Source organism: Lipotes vexillifer, unplaced genomic scaffold (genome assembly GCF_000442215.2).
Source record: "Lipotes vexillifer unplaced genomic scaffold, Lipotes_vexillifer_v1.1 scaffold217, whole genome shotgun sequence".
In the NCBI taxonomy this organism is placed as follows: domain Eukaryota; kingdom Metazoa; phylum Chordata; class Mammalia; order Artiodactyla; family Lipotidae; genus Lipotes; species Lipotes vexillifer.
Genome location: NW_006788200.1, coordinates 8,191,406 through 8,212,993, shown reverse-complemented (window position 1 = coordinate 8,212,993; position 21,588 = coordinate 8,191,406). Strand labels below are relative to the sequence as shown.

General features: G+C 35.1%; 1 protein-coding gene across 5 annotated transcripts in view; it reads right to left on the bottom strand.

Annotated features, from left to right (window-relative positions):
- The window catches only part of ANKHD1 (ankyrin repeat and KH domain containing 1), a 115,430-nt gene that overhangs the window by 51,404 nt on the left and 42,438 nt on the right, over positions 1–21,588 (bottom strand). For 2 of the 5 annotated variants that reach the window (XM_007461455.1, XM_007461456.1), the window contains exons 8-11: positions 19,042–19,279; positions 18,622–18,813; positions 14,493–14,602; positions 3,900–4,136 (exon numbers count right to left, since the gene is read on the bottom strand). In XM_007461455.1, coding sequence (XP_007461517.1) covers positions 4,035–4,136; positions 14,493–14,602; positions 18,622–18,813; positions 19,042–19,279 — 642 coding nt within the window. In that variant the 3' untranslated portion in view covers positions 3,900–4,034. Of the gene's footprint in view, positions 1–3,899; positions 4,137–14,492; positions 14,603–18,621; positions 18,814–19,041; positions 19,280–21,588 lie in introns of those variants that run through there. The other 3 variants (XM_007461454.1, XM_007461453.1, XM_007461457.1) reach the window with 3 other exon arrangements.

The following is a 21,588-nucleotide window of genomic DNA, read 5'->3' as shown; positions in this document are numbered from 1 at the left end:
CCTGCTGAATTTCATACTATTGCTGTCTAGATTTTTAGTACTACTTTGGTTTTAAGCATAAAAATTTAGGTTTTATACTCACAAATTCATATTTATAATATATTTTACCAATTTCTGTGCTTACCGTAGCTTCCTGCATCCCACGCCTTCCTCCAGGGTTCTTTTTTCTCCTTATTGATGTACATAACTTTTAGTAGTTCTTTTGGCAAGGGTCTGAGGTGGTAAACTTTTATTCTTTGTAGATCTGAAAATATGCTTATTTTTCCTTCTTTGGAATGTTAGTTGAGTATAGAATTCTATATTGTGTTATTTTCTTCTGTTTTTTTTTTGGGGGGGGGCTGCATTGGGTCTTTGTTGCTGCGTACAGGCTTTTTCTCTAGTTGCGGCGAGCGGGGCTACTCTGCGTTGCGGTGTGCAGGCTTCTCATTGTGGTGGCTTCGATTGTTGCGGAGCACGGGCTCTAGGTGAATGGGCTTCAGTAGTTGTGGCACGCGGGCTCTAGAGCGCAGGCTCAGTAGTTGTGGCACATGGACTTAGTTGCTCCGCAGCATGTCGGATCTTCCCGGACCAAGGCTCAAACCCGTGTGGATTCTTAACCACTGTCCCACTAGGGAAGTCCCTCTTCTGGTATTTTGAGGATATTACTCTCCATTGTTTTCTGTGATTATTTTTGTTGATGAGAATCTACCATCAAAAATTTAATTGTTGTTCCTCTGAGAATAATTCATTTTTCCTCCAATAGCTTTTAAGATTTTTCTTTATCCTTAAAATTCTGCAGTTTCATTTGTTCCGCTTAGCAATTATTTTTCAATCAAGGAATCATGTCAGGCTTCAGTTCTAGAAAATTCTCCATCATTATCTCTTCAAGCATTGCCTCTGCCTTCTATTTCCCTCTTTCAGATATATATATATATATATATATATATATATATATATATATATATAGTCAAATATATATATGGCCTCTCAATTTCTCTTTCATATTTTCCAACTCTTTACCTTTGTGCTATATTATTTTATCATTTGATTCATTAATTCTTTATTCAACTGTCCAATATACTGTTTATCCTATATATTTAGTTTTTATTTCCACAATTTTTTCTCCTGAAAGTTTTATTTCGTATCTATCTGTTCTTAATTCATAATCATCAGCTTTTGTTTCATTGCCTCACATTGTTTTATGGCTATTGTTCATAGTTTAAAATAAGCATGCTTAAAATCTTTGATTCAAGTCTTTTATTTCAATTTCCTTGGGCCTGTACTCTCCTGTGCTGCTGCTTTTTGTTTGCTTGCATTTTGACTCTCTCTGTTCATGTAGATTTGCTCCTGAGCTTTATAATTTTTTTATTTGATAAAGCTCATTTTGCATGGGAGCTGTTTTTTTTCTTTTATTTCCATCCACAACTTATCCCTTCTCATTAGATGGTCTGAAAGTTACCTCAGTCTGGTCTATTTCAGAAGTAGCTCTTTCCTTGGCAACTTAACCTTCTTAACCCATGAAGTTATTTCTGTTCTTCTCACTAAATCAAATAATGATGCCCTCCAAGTTCTTAGTTACAATGTTGTCTTTGCATCTTCTCTCTATGAAGAACAATTTGCTAATTTCTAACTGAGACTCTGGGCAATTGCTTGGAGCTTTTTTTCCATGCTGCTTCATAGGCTGGGCAATAAGACTATACCTATTGGCCAGTTCCATGTGAGATGCATTCAGACCCTATTCCCTTAAAGATGATGAAATTCCAGCCCCCAGTGCCCATTTTTTTTTTTAGGTTTAATTCTCCTTGGGCCTACAGCTTCAGCTGTGGATCCAGGGTCCATTTCTAGTCCACAGAGTTCGTTGGTCTTGTTTCAGAGTATAGCTATATATTTTTAGTTTAGTTTGTTCTTCTCCCATATTTTATTTATTAGATCTATGTACTTGAAAGAGAGCAGAGAGGTTTCAAAATATACTAACAGTGACTTTACTTTCTTGACTGGAAGTCATTTGTTACTTATATTTAAACAACTTTGAGATAGGACTCATTCAACATACAATAACCTAGAAAGAAAGAACTTGGCCTTTAAAAAAAAAAGTGTATTAGGAGTTTTGTGTATTGCACAGATAGTTTTAAGGATCAAGAAAAAATTGATAAAAGTTTTCCAGCTTTAAGTAGTAAAGTTTTAAAATATGTATATATGCTACTCCTTAATAAAAAGTTATTTAAAAAGCGGGAGGTCCTATTTAGTTTATTAAGGTAAACTAATCACCAACAGTTGAAACATATTGATAAGTGGATAATCAGAGCTCATAAGCCTGCTAAAATCTTGTCTGTAAAAAATGCACTGCAAAGTTCTGGTTCTGATGCATAAGCATTATGAGAAAAAAGGTGCATTTTTTTTCTATTTGGCTTTAGATGACAAAATTTAATTTTAGATTTAGGCTTTTTTTCTTTAAAATAAGTTGATTTCCTTTAAAACCACAGTCCTGGGCAACCAAGGTATACATCAAAGATTGTAACTATATCACAGAGCCGGTGTTTCTTGCAGTTGAAGGAGGACACTGTCTAGGGGGAAGGACCAGAATCAGAGGAGGGGAGAGAGAGACTGCTTTATACTATATATGTACTAAAGGATTCTTACAATCTCCCCTAGGGGATATGTTCTTCCAACCCACCACTGTATATTAATCATTAACTTAGTGATCTGTTACTGATCAGATTTATATCCCTCAGCAGAAATGAGATGGAAAAAGATTAAGAGGCACCGTTTTAGGGTTTGTGTTTAGCTCAGTTTCTAAAAACCACAAGTAACAAAGACAAAAACCAAGCTTACTCAGTTTGGATGAAGGAAGAATGATAATAAAGCAAAGGTTGGAAAAGAACAGAACTCAGCAATGATGAAGAATAATCTACAGACTCTAGCAATGTCTCAAAGTGTGGAATACAGAGGACTTATGAGAATCTCCTGGGATATCATTTAAAATGCAGACTCCCCATTTCAGATCTGCTGAATCTGAACCTCTAAAAGTGGGGCTGCAAACCTCAATTTTAAAAAGTATCCCAAGTCTTGAGACTTACAGCTAGACAGATTTAAAATCACATTTTCTTTAACAAGTCCAGGGAGAAAAAAATAACTTTATCTGAACTAACACTCAGCTTTACATTCTTGATAGGAGCCACAGCTATTACATAAACTGAGTAAAAGTTTACATTTTCACATAGTATTTTGTGAAAGAAATTTATTTACTTTCTTCAAAATAGAATGAATATATAACAACTTCTCATTCCAAAAGCCAAAAAAAAGATACTTAATAAGCATTATGGTTAAGAGTGGCTTGACACTGAAAAATTTATTTTAGATGGCCTAAATTAATTGTGAAGCAATCACAACTTATTCCTAATTTAAAAATTAAGCACTGCTCCTGAGTATAAACAAATCTCTCTGGATTACAATGGATATTAAATTTGCTTGACTTTTAAAAGCATCAGGCACAAATTCCACACATTTTTTTTCAAAAGAAATGTTTGTTTATCAACAAGTATTCACCTTCTTAAAAGACGATCTTAGAACGAGGTTACATGAGAGGATTTTAAGAAGAAAATTTTAATTTTATAGAAATTAGGGCATGAGCAATATAGTAAATGTTTCACTAAAATGTTTTTCTGTTGTTGTTTATTTGAGGATTATATAGAAAAAAATCCAATATATCACCCTAAATCTGAGTTTCAGATATTTGTTGAACAAAGTTGAATACAAAGGGCTTTATGACTGAGACTTTCTCTCTGGGTTATCTTAACTCTCTCAGTAAGGGAGAATGCAAAAAAAACTATCTGAATAAGAAAATCTATTTTAACCTAAGAGATTTTTTTTTTTTTTTTTTTTAGGAATACGACATAAAAAGAATACTAAGGAAGCAAACCACTAGTAATGTAAATCTCTTTTTATTGGAATTTCATAATCTTTTTCAATCGAAGAGATTTCCTTTGTCACCCAACAGGGTCCTGGAACTTCTTGACTGGAATTCAGATATCTAGAGTTCTGGTTACCTACATCATCTATTCTTTATGTAGTAGCTTACAAGCATCAAAGGCCACCCTCACCTGATGCTTGGCCGGATCTATGCCCTCCAAAATAGTCTTCATGTCCTCCTGCTTGTCCTGTGAAAGGAAAAAGAAGAACTCACGGATCTTATTCCAAAAATGAAAATCACATTTGGCCATGAAGACCTTGTGACCAGTACTTCAGGTGCTGGGCTTTATTAACTCAGGATCTTCAACTAAAAAGATTCTCATCTGTAGAGACCATAATCTCATGAACAGAGCATGATTATTAAGTATGATAATATGGTTCTCTACCAATGTAACTTCAATATAAACCTGAACATATGCAGACCTAATTCTGCTAAAGTTTTTGAACTCATGCCTTTATCTCCAAATACAACTAAAACCACAGAAAATAGAGCAGTATCTTAATATCTAACCAAGGAAAATAATTAAATCAAAAGATCTGCGAATATCAGAAGCTGAGAGATAAAAGTAGGAAAAATACTGTAAGAGATTAAATAGTTCTGTAGTACCTCCTCCCCCCATTATAAATGCACTTAGTGCTCACACTTTTCAACTAAAACAGGAGACTTGAAAGAACTTGAGAGATGGAATATCTGTATTTTCTCTAGATCTAGTCTCCAGACAGGGAGAAAGTACTCAAAGATGAGACAGGGAGATGGTTGAAGAAACAGTAATAAGAATTGCAATCACTGACCAGGATCAACTATATCTCCAAATAAAAGAAATGTGGCCTAGAGAAGGCTTCACCCTAAGTCACTCCTACCTCCTACCCTGGATGATATGCTTACCCTAAGGGGATGCATGCTCCTATGGTAGAGATTTGGTGAGAAAGTATTCTGAGTCAACTCTATGATTTGAACAAGCTGACTGTTAAAGTTCACTTCTCCCTTCCTCATCCCCATATGATTTTCAACAAAGACAAGCTCCATTCAAATAAGAATAAATAAACACGAAGTATCCAACACAGAACCTATTAAGAAGTTCCTACAAAAATGGAAACAAAATTTTAGTCAAATATTCCCTTGTACTTTCAAAAATATTAAAGAGAATATGAACGCTTTAACTAGTGGAACAAAGTGATATAACAGCAAGAGGAAACTTAAAAGGGAGTTGGGGGTACTTCCCTGGTGGCACAGTGGTTAAGAATCTGCCTGCCAATGCAGGGGACATGGGTTCGAGCCCTGCTCCAGGAAGATCCCACATGCCATGAAGCAAGTATGCCCATGTGCCACAACTACTGAGCCCGCAAGCCGCAACTACTGAAGCCCATACACCTAGAGCCTGTGCACTGCAACAAGAGAAGCCACCACAATAAGAAGCCTGTGCACTGCAATGAAGACCCAACGCAGCCAAATATAAATAAATTAAAAAAAAAAAAAAAGAAGTGAGTTGGGGGACTTCCCTGGTGGCGCAGTGGTTAGGAATCTCCCTGCCAATGCAGGGGACACGTGTTCGAACCCTGGTCCAGGAAGATCCCACATGCCATGGAGGAACTAAGCCCGTGTGCCACAACTACTGAGCCTGCACTCTAGAGCCCGTGAGCCACAACTACTGAAGTCCGCACACGAGCCTGTGCTCCACAACAAGAGAAGCCACCACAATGAGAAACCCGCACATTTCAACAAAGAGTAGCCCCCGCTCACTGCAACTAGAGAAAAGCCCGTGCGCAGCAATGAAGACCCAACGCAGCCAAAAATAAATAAATAAATAAATTTATCAGGAAAAAAAGTGAGTTGGAAGAGCAGAAGATACTAAGTAATGAAACCACGAAAACTACATTAGAAGCAGCAACAAGTATACAGAAAAAATAGTGACCTGGTGGATGGGCTTAAGAAAGAAACAATACAGAGGAAAAGGACAAAGAAATGAAAAGAATCAGACATAAATATAATAAGGGAGATTCAATATGTGGATAATAAATGTCCCAGAAGAAAACAGAACAGAAAAAGTATTCAAGGCTGTAATAGAAAAAAACTGGAGAAGGATGATGAGGAGAAAGAAAAGGAGAGGGGAGAGAGGATGAACTAAAATCTTTAAATAGAAAGCACTCACGGTTTTCCAGGAAAAACTATTATAAAATAATAAACACCAAGACACATCCTGGCGAAATCATAGAGGTTTAAGTATAATGAAAGAATCTTATGATAATCCGGGCAGAAAGGAAATCACTTACATATAATGGGGAATATTCTAGCAGGCTTTGGCAATATTTAATACCAGAAGACAGTAGAAGAGAGGGCTTAGAATTTTGAGGGGAAAAAACAAGTGATTCATTAATTTTATATTTGGCTACATTCATTTATAAATACAACATACAATAATATCAAAAATGCAAGCACCTGTGAACTCTTTTTCGGTTGAGGTAAGTAAATTCAAAACAAAATACCAGTATCAGCCAGCCAAAAGGTGAGTCAAGTTCAGGAAATCAGGAATTCAGAGTCTACATAATATGAAAGACTAGTGAGGTAAACACTGAATCCACCTAAATATACAGTTAAACAACTCTGAGAAATAATAGGGTCATAAAACAAAATGTAAATGTTATAAAATCATGACAATGTAATAATAAAATAACTCATGAAAATCCTATGGTGGAAGACACATTAACCTCCTCTTCAGAATGGAGTCAATAAACTGTCTAAATATTTGATTTTTAAAAAATCAGTTATTTAAAAGAAATTAACAAAATATTTCAAAATTTGCATTTGTAAATGATGTCTGAATAAATACTTTTCCAGGAAGTAACTTTATACCTGTGTTTTATATAGTTCAACAATTAGTTCAGCAATTAGTGAGCAGCTCATAGGGCTACTTGGAACACAGGGATTTTTTTAGATAAAAGAAACATGGGGACTATGATCAGAGATTAGAAAATTAAACCATAAAAAAAGGAAGGAAGGAAGAAGGAAAGGGAAGGGAGGGAGGGAGGGAGGGAGGAAGGAAGGAAGGAAGGAAGGAAGGAAGGAAGGAAGGAAGGAAGGGGAAATCTAACCCATGTTAATGAGAATATAAGAATCAGGAGACCTCAATTGTTAGTAGAAGTATAGACTAGTTCAGCATTTTTGTAGTTTCGCAGCAGCTATCAAACTTTTAGATGTGGACCCTCTGAAAACTGGCAATTTCACTTCTAAGAATTTATCCCTATAGATATATTCACAAAAGTAGCAAAAATACGTAAATGTGCATAAAAATATTTAGTGCAGTACCATTTGTAATCTTTAAAAATTATAATAACCCAGATGTTTATGAATAAATAAATGGTTAATAAATTATATAGAACACTGGGTACCTGTGAAAAAGAATGGGAAATCTTAGGAATTGACAGAAAAATATTATATTAAAAAGAAAAAAGTTTCAGAACAGTATATGTGGTAACAAATCTATTCATATAAAAAAGACATATAGCCACATACACAATATATATATGCTTGAGTGTATAGAAATGTTTAGAAAGACACACAACATATTGCTTCAATAAAAAAAAAAATCTTACAAAAGAGGATATAGAAAAGAAATAGAAATCCTCTATTTCCTAAGATTTAATATAGATAACAAACTGATCCTTCAAAATTTTTGTTTCTTTTAAGGTAAGTCCATATCAAATCTAATTTCCAGGATTAAGAACCGGAGGGTGCTAATGTATCTATGTCCAAATCACCCAGATTCCACTAGCTCAACTATTCTAGGAAAACGCCCCCCAAAGTTCATTTGGCTAGAACACAGTCTAAGAAAAGCAACAAGGGTCAAAGAGCTTACTTCATGGTTAGGGAGGAAAATCAGTGATAGACCAGTACAACATATTCAAGGGGCGCAATTTACTCACTGCAGAAGTGCTTCGATTTTCATTCCAACATTAAAAATAATAAACCTTTAAAAGTTATGATCGGGCTTCCCTGGCGGCGCAGTGGTTGAGGGTCCGCCTGCCGATGCAGGGGATGGGTTTGTGCCCCGGTCCAGGAAGATCCCACATGCCACGGAGCGGCTGGGCCTGTGAGCCATGGCCGCTGAGCCTGCGTGTCTGGAGCCTGTGCTCCACAACAGGAGAGGCCACACCAGTGAGAGGCCCGCGTACCGCAAAAAAAATAAAAATAAAAATAACTGATTTGCATAGGACCAACTACTACTCAATATGGCAAAGACCCAGAATTAGCAACACTGTGTGCCCACCACACTTCTTTAGGTTGGTTCTATTTATTTTCTTTGATCTACTGCATCTAAAGCAGATTTATTATGAGCTTAAAGAAAGAATCCATGTCCTATCTTGTCATTGGAAAAACCTCTCCATCTTCCACCCCTATTTTCAAGGTGGCTAACATCTCAAAGTAAAACGGTATTTCTAAATTCCTTGCCTCTCACTGGGCATTACCTACGTATACTTGAAAGCCAAAGCTGAAAAAACAATCTGAAAGAAAGGAAATTTTGAAAAGTTTGAAGGCATATAAGATGAGAAGAAGAGGATGTAACAAAAGTTTATTCTGCTACTCAAAATAAAGTTTAACCAAAGGAAAAGAAGAATAAATTCATAATTGAACAATTCCAAAGATAACTGGAGAGATTTTATTCTTAAGAAAATAGCTTACTTACAATAAAAATCCATGTTAAGGAAACTTTTCCTACTTCTTTGACAGTATTTAAGTAGGATAAAATACTGATAGTAAAAAGATAGGGTGGGAGAGATAATGATTTAGCATTATAATGCCAAATTATTCTTTACTGGGGTGGCCTTACCACATTACTGTGTTTTCTAGGGATTAGTAACTTTTATCTATTAAAATATTTTATAATAAGCTAAATCTGCTAATTATTAATTATAAATAATGCCCAAAATTAAGTAATTTAAGATACATTTAATATACCCAAAGATTTTAAGAGAGAGAATAATTTGTGTAACACATCACTATTATTAATTATGACTCACACCTTAAAATTTCATTTTCTCCAAGGATCCCATAGCACTTCACTCATTCTTGGGCTAAGTACTCATCTAGTCCATCTGATACATCCAAACAGGTAGCTAGTTAACCTGTTCTTTAAAAATCATAAAATTAGATTTCTTAAGCCACATCATTAAAGATCTTCTGGTCCAAACCCCTCATAAAATAAAGGAAAGGGGGGAGATGAGAAAGAAAAACAAAAGAAGGCTAGGGAATCTAAGTGATTTGCCCTAGGACACCCAGCATAGCCAAAGAAAGAATATTTACAGGACTTGGGTAAAACAGTCCAGAAAATAACACTAGATTTCATTTTACAGATGAGAATATTGAGGCAACTATTTACTTATAGATCAGTGATCTGATGGCTGTGATGAAAATTCCGGTGTGTTGTCTAATGCTCAGTAGCATCACTAATGTTGAGTTCTTTCTAAATATCTAAGTGTAGCCTTTGTCACTCATTAGCCCTCCATTCAGATACAGGATTACAGGATGCCTTCCACAGGTATTTCTTCCTTTTAGTAGATTTACTTTCAAATAGCAATGAAGGCCTGTAACATGCTAAAGTGGGTCATAAAAAATCTTTATGTGAACACAACTAGAATATATTTACCTTCTCTAATATCTATGTCAGTTGTTTATTATGGGAAATACTACTTGAGTTCCTCTTCTAGACATGAAAGGCCAAGGAGCTGTAGAGAAGGAAGGAATTTACGGGATTTATATATCACTCTCCCTTTCCAACCTTAGCTTTGTTGGTAAATACATGTGAAGGAAATTCCACAAATATTTCTTTTATCTCAACAACGTTTTAGTGCTGAAATTAACATGCCATGATGAAAAGAGAAAGATTCCATCATCTTTAAAAATGGTTTGAAAACCAGAAACACCACCAAATCAAAGCAACTCTGTACAAACTTCAAGTTATAAGTAAGTACTAGGGATGTATTATACAACATGATACATATAATTAATACTGCTGTATGTTATATATGAAAGTTGTTAAGAGAGCAAATCCTAAGAGATCTCATGACAAGGAATAAATTTTTTTTCTATTTCTTTAATTTTGTATCTATATGAAATGACAGAGGTTCCTAAATTTATTGTGATAATCACAAGTTAAACTTATACAGTACTGTATGCCAATTATATCTTAATAAACCTGGAAGAAAAAAATAAAACAAAATAAAAATAAAACACAACAAAAACTCCTAATATATATATATATATATATATATAACAGAAAAACAAAACAACACTGACATGTAAACCAACACTGTTGCCACCTAAACATCCTATCATTAGGGGCTTTGGAAACTCTGACCTGATGCAGTCATCTTTCATAGAGATGGATCATCTCTGTAACAATAACGTGGTGGGGCATGGAAGCCAGGAAAACACAGACAACAAAGTAAGTCAAAATTAAAAGCAAGCAAGAGAAAAAAAGAAAGAAGCAGAGTAGGGTTTTACAATCCAAGTTATACTGTTGAATAGTTAACTATGCAAATTCTCCACCTTGAACATAAAAGTAATAGTAAAGAGGGGGCTAGAGGACTGTGGTAAAAGAAATCAAGCCATAAAAATGCTTTAGCTGAAGTAAGCTATCAAGATACGAATAAGAATGAAATATTAAAACTCTGCCTTTTGGTCTAAAGACCAGTAAATGGGGAGAACAGCCTAAAGTAATAATTAAACAGGACACCAGGACAGTGACTCAAAGACAATGGAACTGAATCAATTTCAGTTTTCGGTTTTTTTAATATTGCAGATGTCAATTTTATTTTTATTTATTATTTTTTTTGGCTGCGCCTCATGGCATATGGGATCTTAGTTCCTGGACCAGGGATTGAACCCATGCCCCCTGCAGTGGAAGTGTGGAGTTTTAACCACTGGACCACCAGGGGAGTCACTCAACTTTGATTTTTAAATGGTGTTTATTGGTTATTTCTGGTCAAGCAGTTCAATAACAAATTTGTAAGGATACATAGTATATTCCTTTTCAGAGAAATAAGATTAGTTTCCAAAGGCTGGTTTATTTTTTTCTTTTTTCTTTTTTTTTAAATTTCTTTTAGATTTTAAGTATACTACAGAATGCTTATGTGTTTTAATACAAACTTTCTTACAATGGGTTTACATCACATTATACCTGTAATCACACCAAATACTAAATACTAATTTGGGCCCAATAAACAAAAGATGCTATGCAGAGAAAGAAAGTACATAAAGGAATAATCTTTATTTCAATATATAATGATTCCCATTACAGTGGTAACAAGAAGTACAACTATATGGAAGACATGGATTAGGTGATTTGCTCAAGGCTCTCTGCTTATTGAGTAGTTAAAATGATTTTGCATGTTAAATAGGGAGAATTTTCAAAAAGAACTCTGGAATTAATGGACAATTTTTATTTCATTTAATTTTTGATTTCCAAAAGGAACATCTTAAGTGGCTTATTTAAGAAAACTAATCTAGTCCAAAGGTTTTTAATAATGGATTATTCAAATTTATGCAATTATTACAAAGGTAGACAAGTTACATATCAATCTACAACCTTCTAAATATGATGGATATTCAGGGTTCTTTTTTAGTGGAAATATCTAATATTTTTTCATTTTAAATATCTTTAAAACAAGAAAAAATAAAATTTCAAATAACTAAGTTTCAAATGAGAACATGCACGTATTTTGAGGATCTACCTGAAAATGCTCAAGTATACTAACAGTTCTGGTTGTGGATTTTTTAAAAAGCATTAAATAAGAAACTGTCTAGATTTCCTTTAAAACTAAGTTCTAAACTACACCTACTACACATGTAGAATGAAAAGCCTCAAAACCTCTCAGTTTCATCTCAGGAAACAATATAAGAAATCCAAATTGTTGCATTACATTTTTATAAAATTGTAATTAATATCCTAACTGATTCTACAGAATATTTTTAAAAATAAGAGACAACTTTTAAGCTCTTTAAAAAATAAATAATAACAGCCTTAAATTGTGGCAAAAGTTAAGCTCTAAAAATCTAACAAAGCATGGTCCAGATTGTTTCAAAGGTTGACTTGTGCGTTCTTATTTAAAACCGAAGGTAAAAATAGTTCCCCCCCAAATGAAGGTTCTCAGCTAGCCCACGAAAACAAACAATTTAACTTAAAGAACTACCAAACCTAGACATCAAGAATACATCTATGGGATGCCAGAAATGGAATACATCTCCACTCCATGCAATGGGAGTGTAGTCTTCCAATTCCAAACCACTGGAGGAAATTACTACAGTCCTAAACAGATACTAGGAGGTGACAGAAAAGAATGAAGGACAAGAAAGGTGCTACTGTCTTTTTAGGTCCAGCTAGCAAGAATTATCAGTCATTTTCTTCCTCAGGACTCAGGAACTGATCTGCCTGCTTTACTCACTTCTTGTTTTTCACTAGGTCTTTTGTTTCCCACCTATGGCTTATAGTAAAGTCTGAAATTATTTATAGGTTTTAAATATCAAACTTACTATGCTTTTCCATACTTCCCACATTTTCTATAAAGAACAAGAACTGCTTTTTACAATCAGGAAAATAACTAATATTAAAATTGAAATATCTCTCCACAGATAGCAAAAGCATAAAATAGTAATACATTTTTAAAGTGAAAAATTAATATATGAAATAATTCGAAAGGAGAAAAAAGAAAAAGTTATGCACATGAAATTATTAAATCTAGCAGTATTTACAACAGTGAAAAATAAAAAGCAAGTCAAAAGTTCAATAATAAGTGAATGATTATGGCTCATCAACTTGATGGGATATTATGCACGTTATAAATATATAGAATATGCAGCAAAATGGAAAAGATTATGACAGAACACACATTCTGGAAAATAGAAAACAACTGTACTATACTATGATTATAATTACATGTATATATGAAGGCAAAGACGGTTTGCAAAAGAGAAAAACAGTTATGTTAGAATAACAGTATTACCTTTATACTTAAGGTAAATATTTATCTGAGCCATTTTTTAATCTTATATTTTGAATGTAAAACAGTAAGGTAAATTCAAATCTTTCAATCTACTTATTTAATGAAATTCTTCTAAGGAATTTTAATCACAATTTACCTAATTCCAGAAAACTATCAAAATAAAAAATAGAAAACAACTATTTTGTTTTCTATTTTTAAGTGTCCTTTGTTTTAAAGGGCATTTAAAAATATTTCATAACAAATTTTTAAACTGTCAAAAATCACTAAGGTTTTGCTATACTTTAAAGTGCATTTAACAGATAATTCCTCTTTTCCTATTTAATATTTTTAGAAGAACTAGCAAATTAGTCAAAAAAGTGACTTAGCTATGGAAAAATGGAAGGAAGAATTTTGATAAGAATTCAGATAAGAGTATTAAATTTGCTTATATTATCTAAGCTTTTATGCTCTACCCTGTTTATTCCAAGTGATGAAATGCTTCAATTCTTAATTTTTAGATGACCCAAAGCAACTCTAAAAGAAGGAATGAGATAAAAAAAGAAGGCAGAAGATTAAGATCTACTTAACATATCCGTCATAATTTTGAAACGAAAAAAGTACACCTCTCAGAAACTCTAACTGGCAGATCCTAATTAATGAGAATGAATGCTAGTCTTATCACTACAATATTTATTAGTAGTAGAAATGATGATAAATAAATAGCATAATTACACTACACACTTACTATAGTCAATAATTATTTTCCAACAATGTTCTCAGGTATTTTGGGGGGAATGTCTGTTACTGGAATTGGTTTACAAGACAATACTTGCACAGTTTTTTCTAAATAACTGAAATTAATAAAGTTGATTCTCTACAGCATTTATAATTATGCGTGTCTCACACAGATTTTTAAGAAATACAAAAGGGAATTCTGGAAGAAACTCTAGAAAGCAGTTCAAAATAATCTCACAAAATAAAAATTAGTCAAAGCAAACATTTCAGCAAGAAGCATAAACCTTTAAGTGGGATATTATTTATAATTTCCCATAGTTGTAAGGATTATTACACATATGAACCTGCCATCTAATTTGAAACTTTGAAAAGCCAAAATAGAAGATATTAAAAGAACAGAAAAAGAATGAAATGCTGTAATAATGTTGTTAGGAAGATGACAGTAGCTTTATTTTAAATGTCTAACTAATTAGAAAAACAAAAGAAATCACTCAAAGTGATTTGACAGGTTATTCTATGTTGTAAACATATCATTGAATTTGTGTATCTAATAAAGGGCAGTTAAAAAGGTTCAAGAATGTCAAATGGGACTGGGGTGAGAGGAAGAAAGAAACAAATGTTTTTACCTAGGAAAAGAAACAGTATGCCCTTTTAAAAACTACTTTTAAATACATTTAATAAATGCAACAACTAGAACAAGTAGCCAAACTTTTAAAAGTTATTTTATACAAAGCATGCAAACTATTGATCTTCTTTACTAGTGTTTTCTAAATGTTAAAAATAAAGGAGTATTAACATTCACACAAAAATATTTGAAATTAAAAATATCTTACTAAATCAGCCCCTGCTTGAAGTAAAACATCTGCAACATCCGTATGTCCATTTTCACAAGCATAGGTTAAGGCTGTGTCTCCTGTTGCTGTTGTAGCATGAACGTTAGCACCTGGCAAACAAAAAAATTACACATTTACTTTGTGAATTTTATAATTTGGTGAAACTCATAAACTCTAAATATGAAAATATCAGATTTCAAGAATCCTAATTTTCCTTTAAATGTTTTGGAAAAATGTTTTTAGCCACACAGAAAGGAACTCTACCAAATGATTAAAAAATACAATAATCTGGACTTCCCTGGTGGCACAGTGGTTAAGAATCCGCCTGCCAATGCAGGGGACACGGGTTTGAGCCCTGGTCCGGGAAGATCCCAAATGCCGCAGAGCAACTAAGCCCATGCGCCACAACGACTGAGCCTGTGGTCTAGAGCCCGCAACCCACAACTACTGAGCCGCGTGCTGCAACTACTGAAGCCCGCGTGCCTAGAGCCTGTGCCCCGAAACAAGAGAAGCTACCGCAATGGGAAGCCCACGCACTACAACAAAGAGTAGCCCCCACTAGACGCGACCGGAGAAAAACCCGCACGCAGCAACAAAGACCCAACGCAGCCAAAAATAAAAAATAAATAAATTTATTTAAAAAAAAAAAATCTGCCTATACATCCCCAGTAAGATATACCCTAAGAAATAAAAGGGCTGCTAAAGCCAAAAATATCAGTTTTCAGAAATCGTATTGACAGTAGTTTTGGTTTCTATTCTATGGATATTGTGGCAAAAATCAAATGAGTAATCCTTTGGTCAGTGAAATTTGGGGCATGGCTGAGAGAAAACACAGATAAAAGATTGCTGAAGTTAAGTAAAACCGTATGGTTCTGAATTGGAACTACTGACATGAATTCATGTTGTATTATTATCTGTAAGAAAAATATTTCCTCATTCTGACCAACTAAAAAGGCCTAGAGACAATGAAAGACAAAGCTGAAATAGCATCTCTAGCTAAGACTGTGATCTCTAAGTACCATATCCTACTAAATGAAATTAGGGCTTCTTAAAGAAATAATTGGTTCCAAGACTAGGGGAGAATCTGTATAAGATGGGCCTGAAACACCTAGCAATATCAAAAAGCAAGGAAACAGACTCTAATGAGGTCACGCCAAAAGGATTTAGGAGCTAAACTTATTGACCAAAGATAGTGAAACTGTCCCATCTTTCAGCAATTTTTACATCAAAAAGAATGAGGACTATGATAGAATAAAGGCCATCATGTATGTTTAAATCTAGAAGTTCAAAATGATGTTCAAATCAAAACCAAAAAACCACTTCATTGGTCACCACTGAAGGATACTAGGGGGTCCACCTCATTATTTGCGGTGAGGGGGGGAGAGGAAAGGGGGGGAAAAATCAAACATTTATACTACTGTTCCTATATGATTTATACCTAAGAGTAACCAAATAGTTGATGAAGGGAAGTTTCTCTTTATAGACATATTTCTGCTAATAAACAAGGAAGGAATAATAGAATTTAGAATATTACCACTCTGTAACCCCTAACGAATTAATGGATCTAAGCAATGATCATCAATATCTAATAATCAAAAAGAGGGACAATCAGACATTTACTACCTCCTGAAGAAAGTACACAAATACTACCTATGAAGTAGTCTTAAAAACAAAACAGAACAAAACAAACATACATCATACCTGAATTCAATCAAGTCTCTAGATCTAAGTACTACTTATAGGAAATCCAAGGGACAGAAAAACATAAAATTTTAGGGAAGGAAAGGGTATTGTGTTTTTTTTTTTTTTTTTTTTTTTGCAGTATGCGGGCCTCTCACTGTTGTGGCCTCTCCTGCTCTCCTGTTGCGGAGCACAGGCTCCGGACGCACAGGCTCAGCGGCCATGGCCCACGGGCCTGGCCGCTCCGCAGCATGTGGGATCCTCCCGGATCGGGGCACAAACCCCTGTCCCCTACATCGGCAGGCGGACTCCCAACCACTGCGCCACCAGGGAAGCCCAAGGTTTTTAAATTTTTTTAAAAAACAGTATAGGAAATGTATGAAAAGACCTGTTGGATTCTTCTTTAGTGCTACACTATAAGAAGAAATGCGTGTAAATAAATCACACTCTAATCTGGAAAAAAACTGTTTTAGGAAGTGATCACATAAAAAGTGATTCTCAGGCCCCCGAGACAGTTCCAGAAACTACCTACTTCAAATTAGCCACAGTAGCTAAATATGAGAATCAGTGGTGATGCAACAGAAAAAACAATGTCAGGAGTTCTAAGTTTGAATATTGGCCCTGTCACTTATTAGCTTGATTTGCTTAGGGAAGTTATGTAACATGACTGTACATCAGTTTCTATATCTATAAAATGTATGTAATATTTCTAACTATACCAGTGGCCAGTGGTAATTAACAGAGTTAACACATGAGCTGAGCAGAATGCCTGGTGATTTCTTAGTTAACATTATTTATTCCTTCTTCTTTTTTTTTTTTTTTTTGCGGTATGCGGGCCTCTCCCGTTGCGGAGCACAGGCTCCGGACGCACAGGCTCCAGACGCGCAGGCCCAGCGGCCATGGCGCGCAGGCCCAGCGGCCATGGCTCACAGGCCCAGCCGCTCCGCGGCATGTGGGATCCTCCCGGAGCGGGGCACGAACCCGCGTCCCCTGCATCGGCAGGCGGACTCTCAACCACTGCGCCACCAGGGAAGCCCAAATAATAGTATCTGAGTCAAGGAAGAGGTCAGCCTGTATGGTTGGTTTGTACATTGGTTCAAAATCTAAACAATCATCTAAACCATTAATGATCTGGATTAAGAAATTATTGCAATACTAATTCAAAGGAATAATTGATGCTGGGCTATAATCAAATTAATATTAACAATAAAGATGAATAAAGTTTTGCTACACATTTTATTTTCCTTTATGAATTTCTTTATATGTCAAGTTTTAAACAGCTTATTAGATATGGATAAAAAATTGTATACTACTTCTAAAGGATAAATAAAGGTTTACATCTGTCTGGATCAATTTTTTCTGATATAACCTTAACTTGCTCTATATAAAACTATAAATATTCGATGTAAAAAACCTTACTTCTTACCACTGGTTAACAATATATAAAGCACAAATTATTATTATTATTAATTAATTAATTAATTTTTTTACGGTACGCAGGCCTCTCACTGTTGTGGCCTCTCCTGTTGCAGAGCACAGGCTCCGGACGCACAGGCTCAGCAGCCATGGCTCACGGGCCCAGCCGCTCCGCAGCATGTGAGATCTTCCCGGACCGGGGCACGAACCCGTGTCCCCTGCATCGGCAGGCAGGCTCTCAACCACTGCGCCACCAGGGAAGCCCAAGCACAAATTATTTTAAAACTAAATACTTCTGGGACTTTCCTGGTGGTCCAGTGGTTAAGAATCCACATTTAGCAGGGACACGGGTTCGATCCCTGGTCGGGGAACTAAGATCCCACATGCCACGGGGCACTAAGCCCACATACTCTAGAGCTCGCGTGCCATACTGGAGAGCCCATGTGCCACAACTGCTGGGCCCATGGGCTCTGGAGCCCATGTGCCACAACTAGAGAAAAGCCTGCATGCTGCAACGAAGAGCCTGCACCACAACAAAGATCCCTCACGCTGCAATGAAGATCCCACATGCCACAACTAAGACCCAATGCAGCCAAATAAATAAATATTTAAAAACAAATAAACAAAAAAATCCAAAAAACTAAATACTTCTGCCAAAAAAAAAATTCCCACTTGTTCGTTCATTTTTTCTTTCTTATTTTTTTTGAGAAGTCAGAAATGTCAAGAAATGAACAGGCTTAAGGGTATCAAATTATAACCTCTATGTCATCCCCACCTCCTCTTATTAATAGACTCTAGGAGGAACTAACTTCCCCCCTCCAAAAGCCACAAACATTCAATAGAAAGATATGGTCAACGGGAAGCCTTACAGTCACCAAGCAAACATTAATAACTCTAAGAAACCTTTTAGAAAAATGACATTTTTGGAGATTTAAAAGCCTAAGAAGAAAGTTGAAAAAGTTATGGTTAATTGTTAAAGTTATGAAAGCAATATAAAAGTCTTTTTCTAAAAGGTGTTTTTAAAGCCACATACCGGCAGCCAGTAAATATTTAACCAACTCCAGGTGTCCCTCCTGAGAAGCCTCCATCAGAGGTGTGGAGCAGCCAAGTTCTATGTCAGCCCCTGCCTTAATCAGGAAGTCTGCAACTTCAGAAAATCCTCCACAGCAAGCCAACGTCAGAGCAGTTTCTTGGGTTTCTTCTGTCTGAGCATTTATATTTGCTCCTGAGGAAAGCATGAAAATAGATAAAACTAGTTACAAAAGACTTACAATAAAGTGTTCTGATTTGTGATAATTATCTTTTCTCTGCTGCTGGGGTTCCTTCCAGGGTGTTGATAATTTATTTTATCATCAATGCAAAAAATATCTTAGTTGTAGTAAACTTCAGGGATACTGACACAAAAAAACCGAAGGAAATCGATTTTTTAATTAAAGAAGTAAAACTATTTTACCTTGTGCTAAAAGTAGTGCCACCATCTCTTCGTGCCCTTCCCGAGCAGCTTCCATCAAGGGAGTGTATCCTTCATCATTAACTTCCTCAAGATTTGCGCCCCTCTCAATAAGTAGAGCTGCCAATTCAACGTGTCCTCCACAGGCAGCTAGCGTTAACGGAGACTCAAATGAATCTGCAGGCATATTCACTTGAGCACCACTATCCAAAAGCAAACGTGCCACCTCTACATGTCCATCCTGCATATTTTCGGAAGTAAAACAAGAAAGGAATTTTTATTTTGTTTTGATATTTTTTAAGTGGGAGAAGAAAAGCAAGAGATTGAGGAAAGACAAGAGGAAAAAAAAGGAGAGGCAGCTTAGAGGCATATATATTACCATGACCATCTGAACAATTTTTGAAATCTATCTTACCAAAAGTCCATTAAAATTATTTTACCTTACTTTTGAGCAAGCCCAAAATTTTCCACAAGAATCAGACTTGTGAGATACAGTTACAACTCCAAATAATTTTGAATTTCCACATTCTTTGAAATTCAAAAAATTGTTAAATCCATAGTCAACAGTAACTCAAAATAAAATAATTACTGTTTATACTACAGCCAGAGTCAAATATAGCTATAGCCTCAAACTTAAGTGTCATGTTTAAGTGTAGAAACTGTGTTAGATCTATTTAAGAAAAGAAGACGTCGCATAAAGTAACACAACAAAATCTGTGAAGTCATTACCACTTGGGATTATGTCACCAAGGTAAATCCCTGTGGACTGATCCTATACTATATTTTTTCTCATCACTAACTTGTAATGAGGCAAAGAATTTTACAAAGATGTAAAAGTAAGTCGTATTCACTTGTAAATAATTTTACCATGAGCCCATCTGCATAGACAGTAAGGCAATTAACAATATTCTCATGGAGCGTATTCATTCCATCCCTCTATCATCATACATACATTTCCTTAGTTTCAAATTCTACGCTACAAAATTTTATGTAACTCCTTAACTCCTGTTGTGCATATAAAGACTAATGGTATTGTTCTTTATTTCAAAAATGACCCAAATATTGTTAATGAAAAGTAAAGACTGAGTACAAAAATAAGGTTTTATAAGATTGGGCAATTCTTTTACTAAAGAATTAATTAAAGAAACCTTAATTAAATATTAGGTTTCAGGATCCATCTAGAGTTTCATTATATTTAACTAAATGACTAACTTAGCTGTAACCACTTTTGACATGATGTCAAAAACAAATGACTTCACATTAAAATTTTAGATTTACTAATACTTCAAATATATGTAAAATAAAATATATTTTAACCAAATTCCTATATTGAGTTACTTGGTGTTTGATATACAAATCTAATTGAAAAGAAAATAAGGGTTTATGAATGCCCACAGATCAGGGAACTACTATTGCGTCCAGCTTCTCTAGGCTCCCAAGAAATTGTTTTGCTTGAATTTAATTTTTGAAGAGTCTTTATATACTCTGCTAACATATCTTGAGTACATACCTTACAGAGGAATTGTACTAAGCACTTTTTTTATGTTAATGAACAATATTATTTCTAACAAAGGAAAAAAGAATAAAAAAATAAGAAATTTAAAAAATAATCCACTCTTAAAGGCCTAATATCATTATTAGAACTTTTTTAAATTCTAAGACTTTAGTCTTAGCCTTTGAGCAGTAGCTGGGATTGGACTTACCCTCTATCATAAACAACTATAAAAATTGGGGAAAAAAGATAAAACAACTGGAGGCACTGGAAAGGAACCAAGCTAGGGCTAGGGTTATGATAACTTAAAGAAGGGAGCATTTGAGATGCTCCCTTTTTTTTTTATAAAATATATTTTTACTTTTTTTAACATCTTTATTGGAGTATAATTGCTTTACAATGGTGCACCAGTTTCTGTTTTATAACAGTGAATCAGCTATACATATACATATATCCTCATATCTCCTCCCTCTTGCATCTCCCTCCCACCCTCCCTATCCGGATCATCCCTCTAGGTGGTCACAAAGCACTGAGCTGATCTCCCTGTACTATGCGGCTGCTTCCCACTAGCTATCTATTTTACATTTGGTAGTATATGTAAGTCCATGCCACTCTCTCACTTCGTCCCAGCTTACCCTTCCCCCTCCCCGTGTCCTCAAGTCCATTCTCTACGTCTGCATCTTTATTCCTGTCCTGCCCCTAGGTTCTTCAGAACAATTTTTTTTTTAGATTCCATATATATGTGTTAGCATATGGTATTTGTTTTTCTCTTTCTGACTTACTTCACTCTGTTTGACAGACTCTAGGTCCATCCACGTCACTACAAATAACTCAGTTTTGTTTCTTTTATGGCTGAGTAATATTCCATTGTATATATGTGCCACATCTTCTTTATCCATTCACCTGTCGATGGACACTTAGGTTGATTCCATGCCCTAGCTATTGTAAACAAAGCTGCAATGATGTGATACATGACTCTTTTTTTTTTTTTTTTTTTTTTTTTTTTTTTCTCACTGTTGTGGCCTCTCCTGTTGCGGGGCACAGGCTCCGGACGCGCA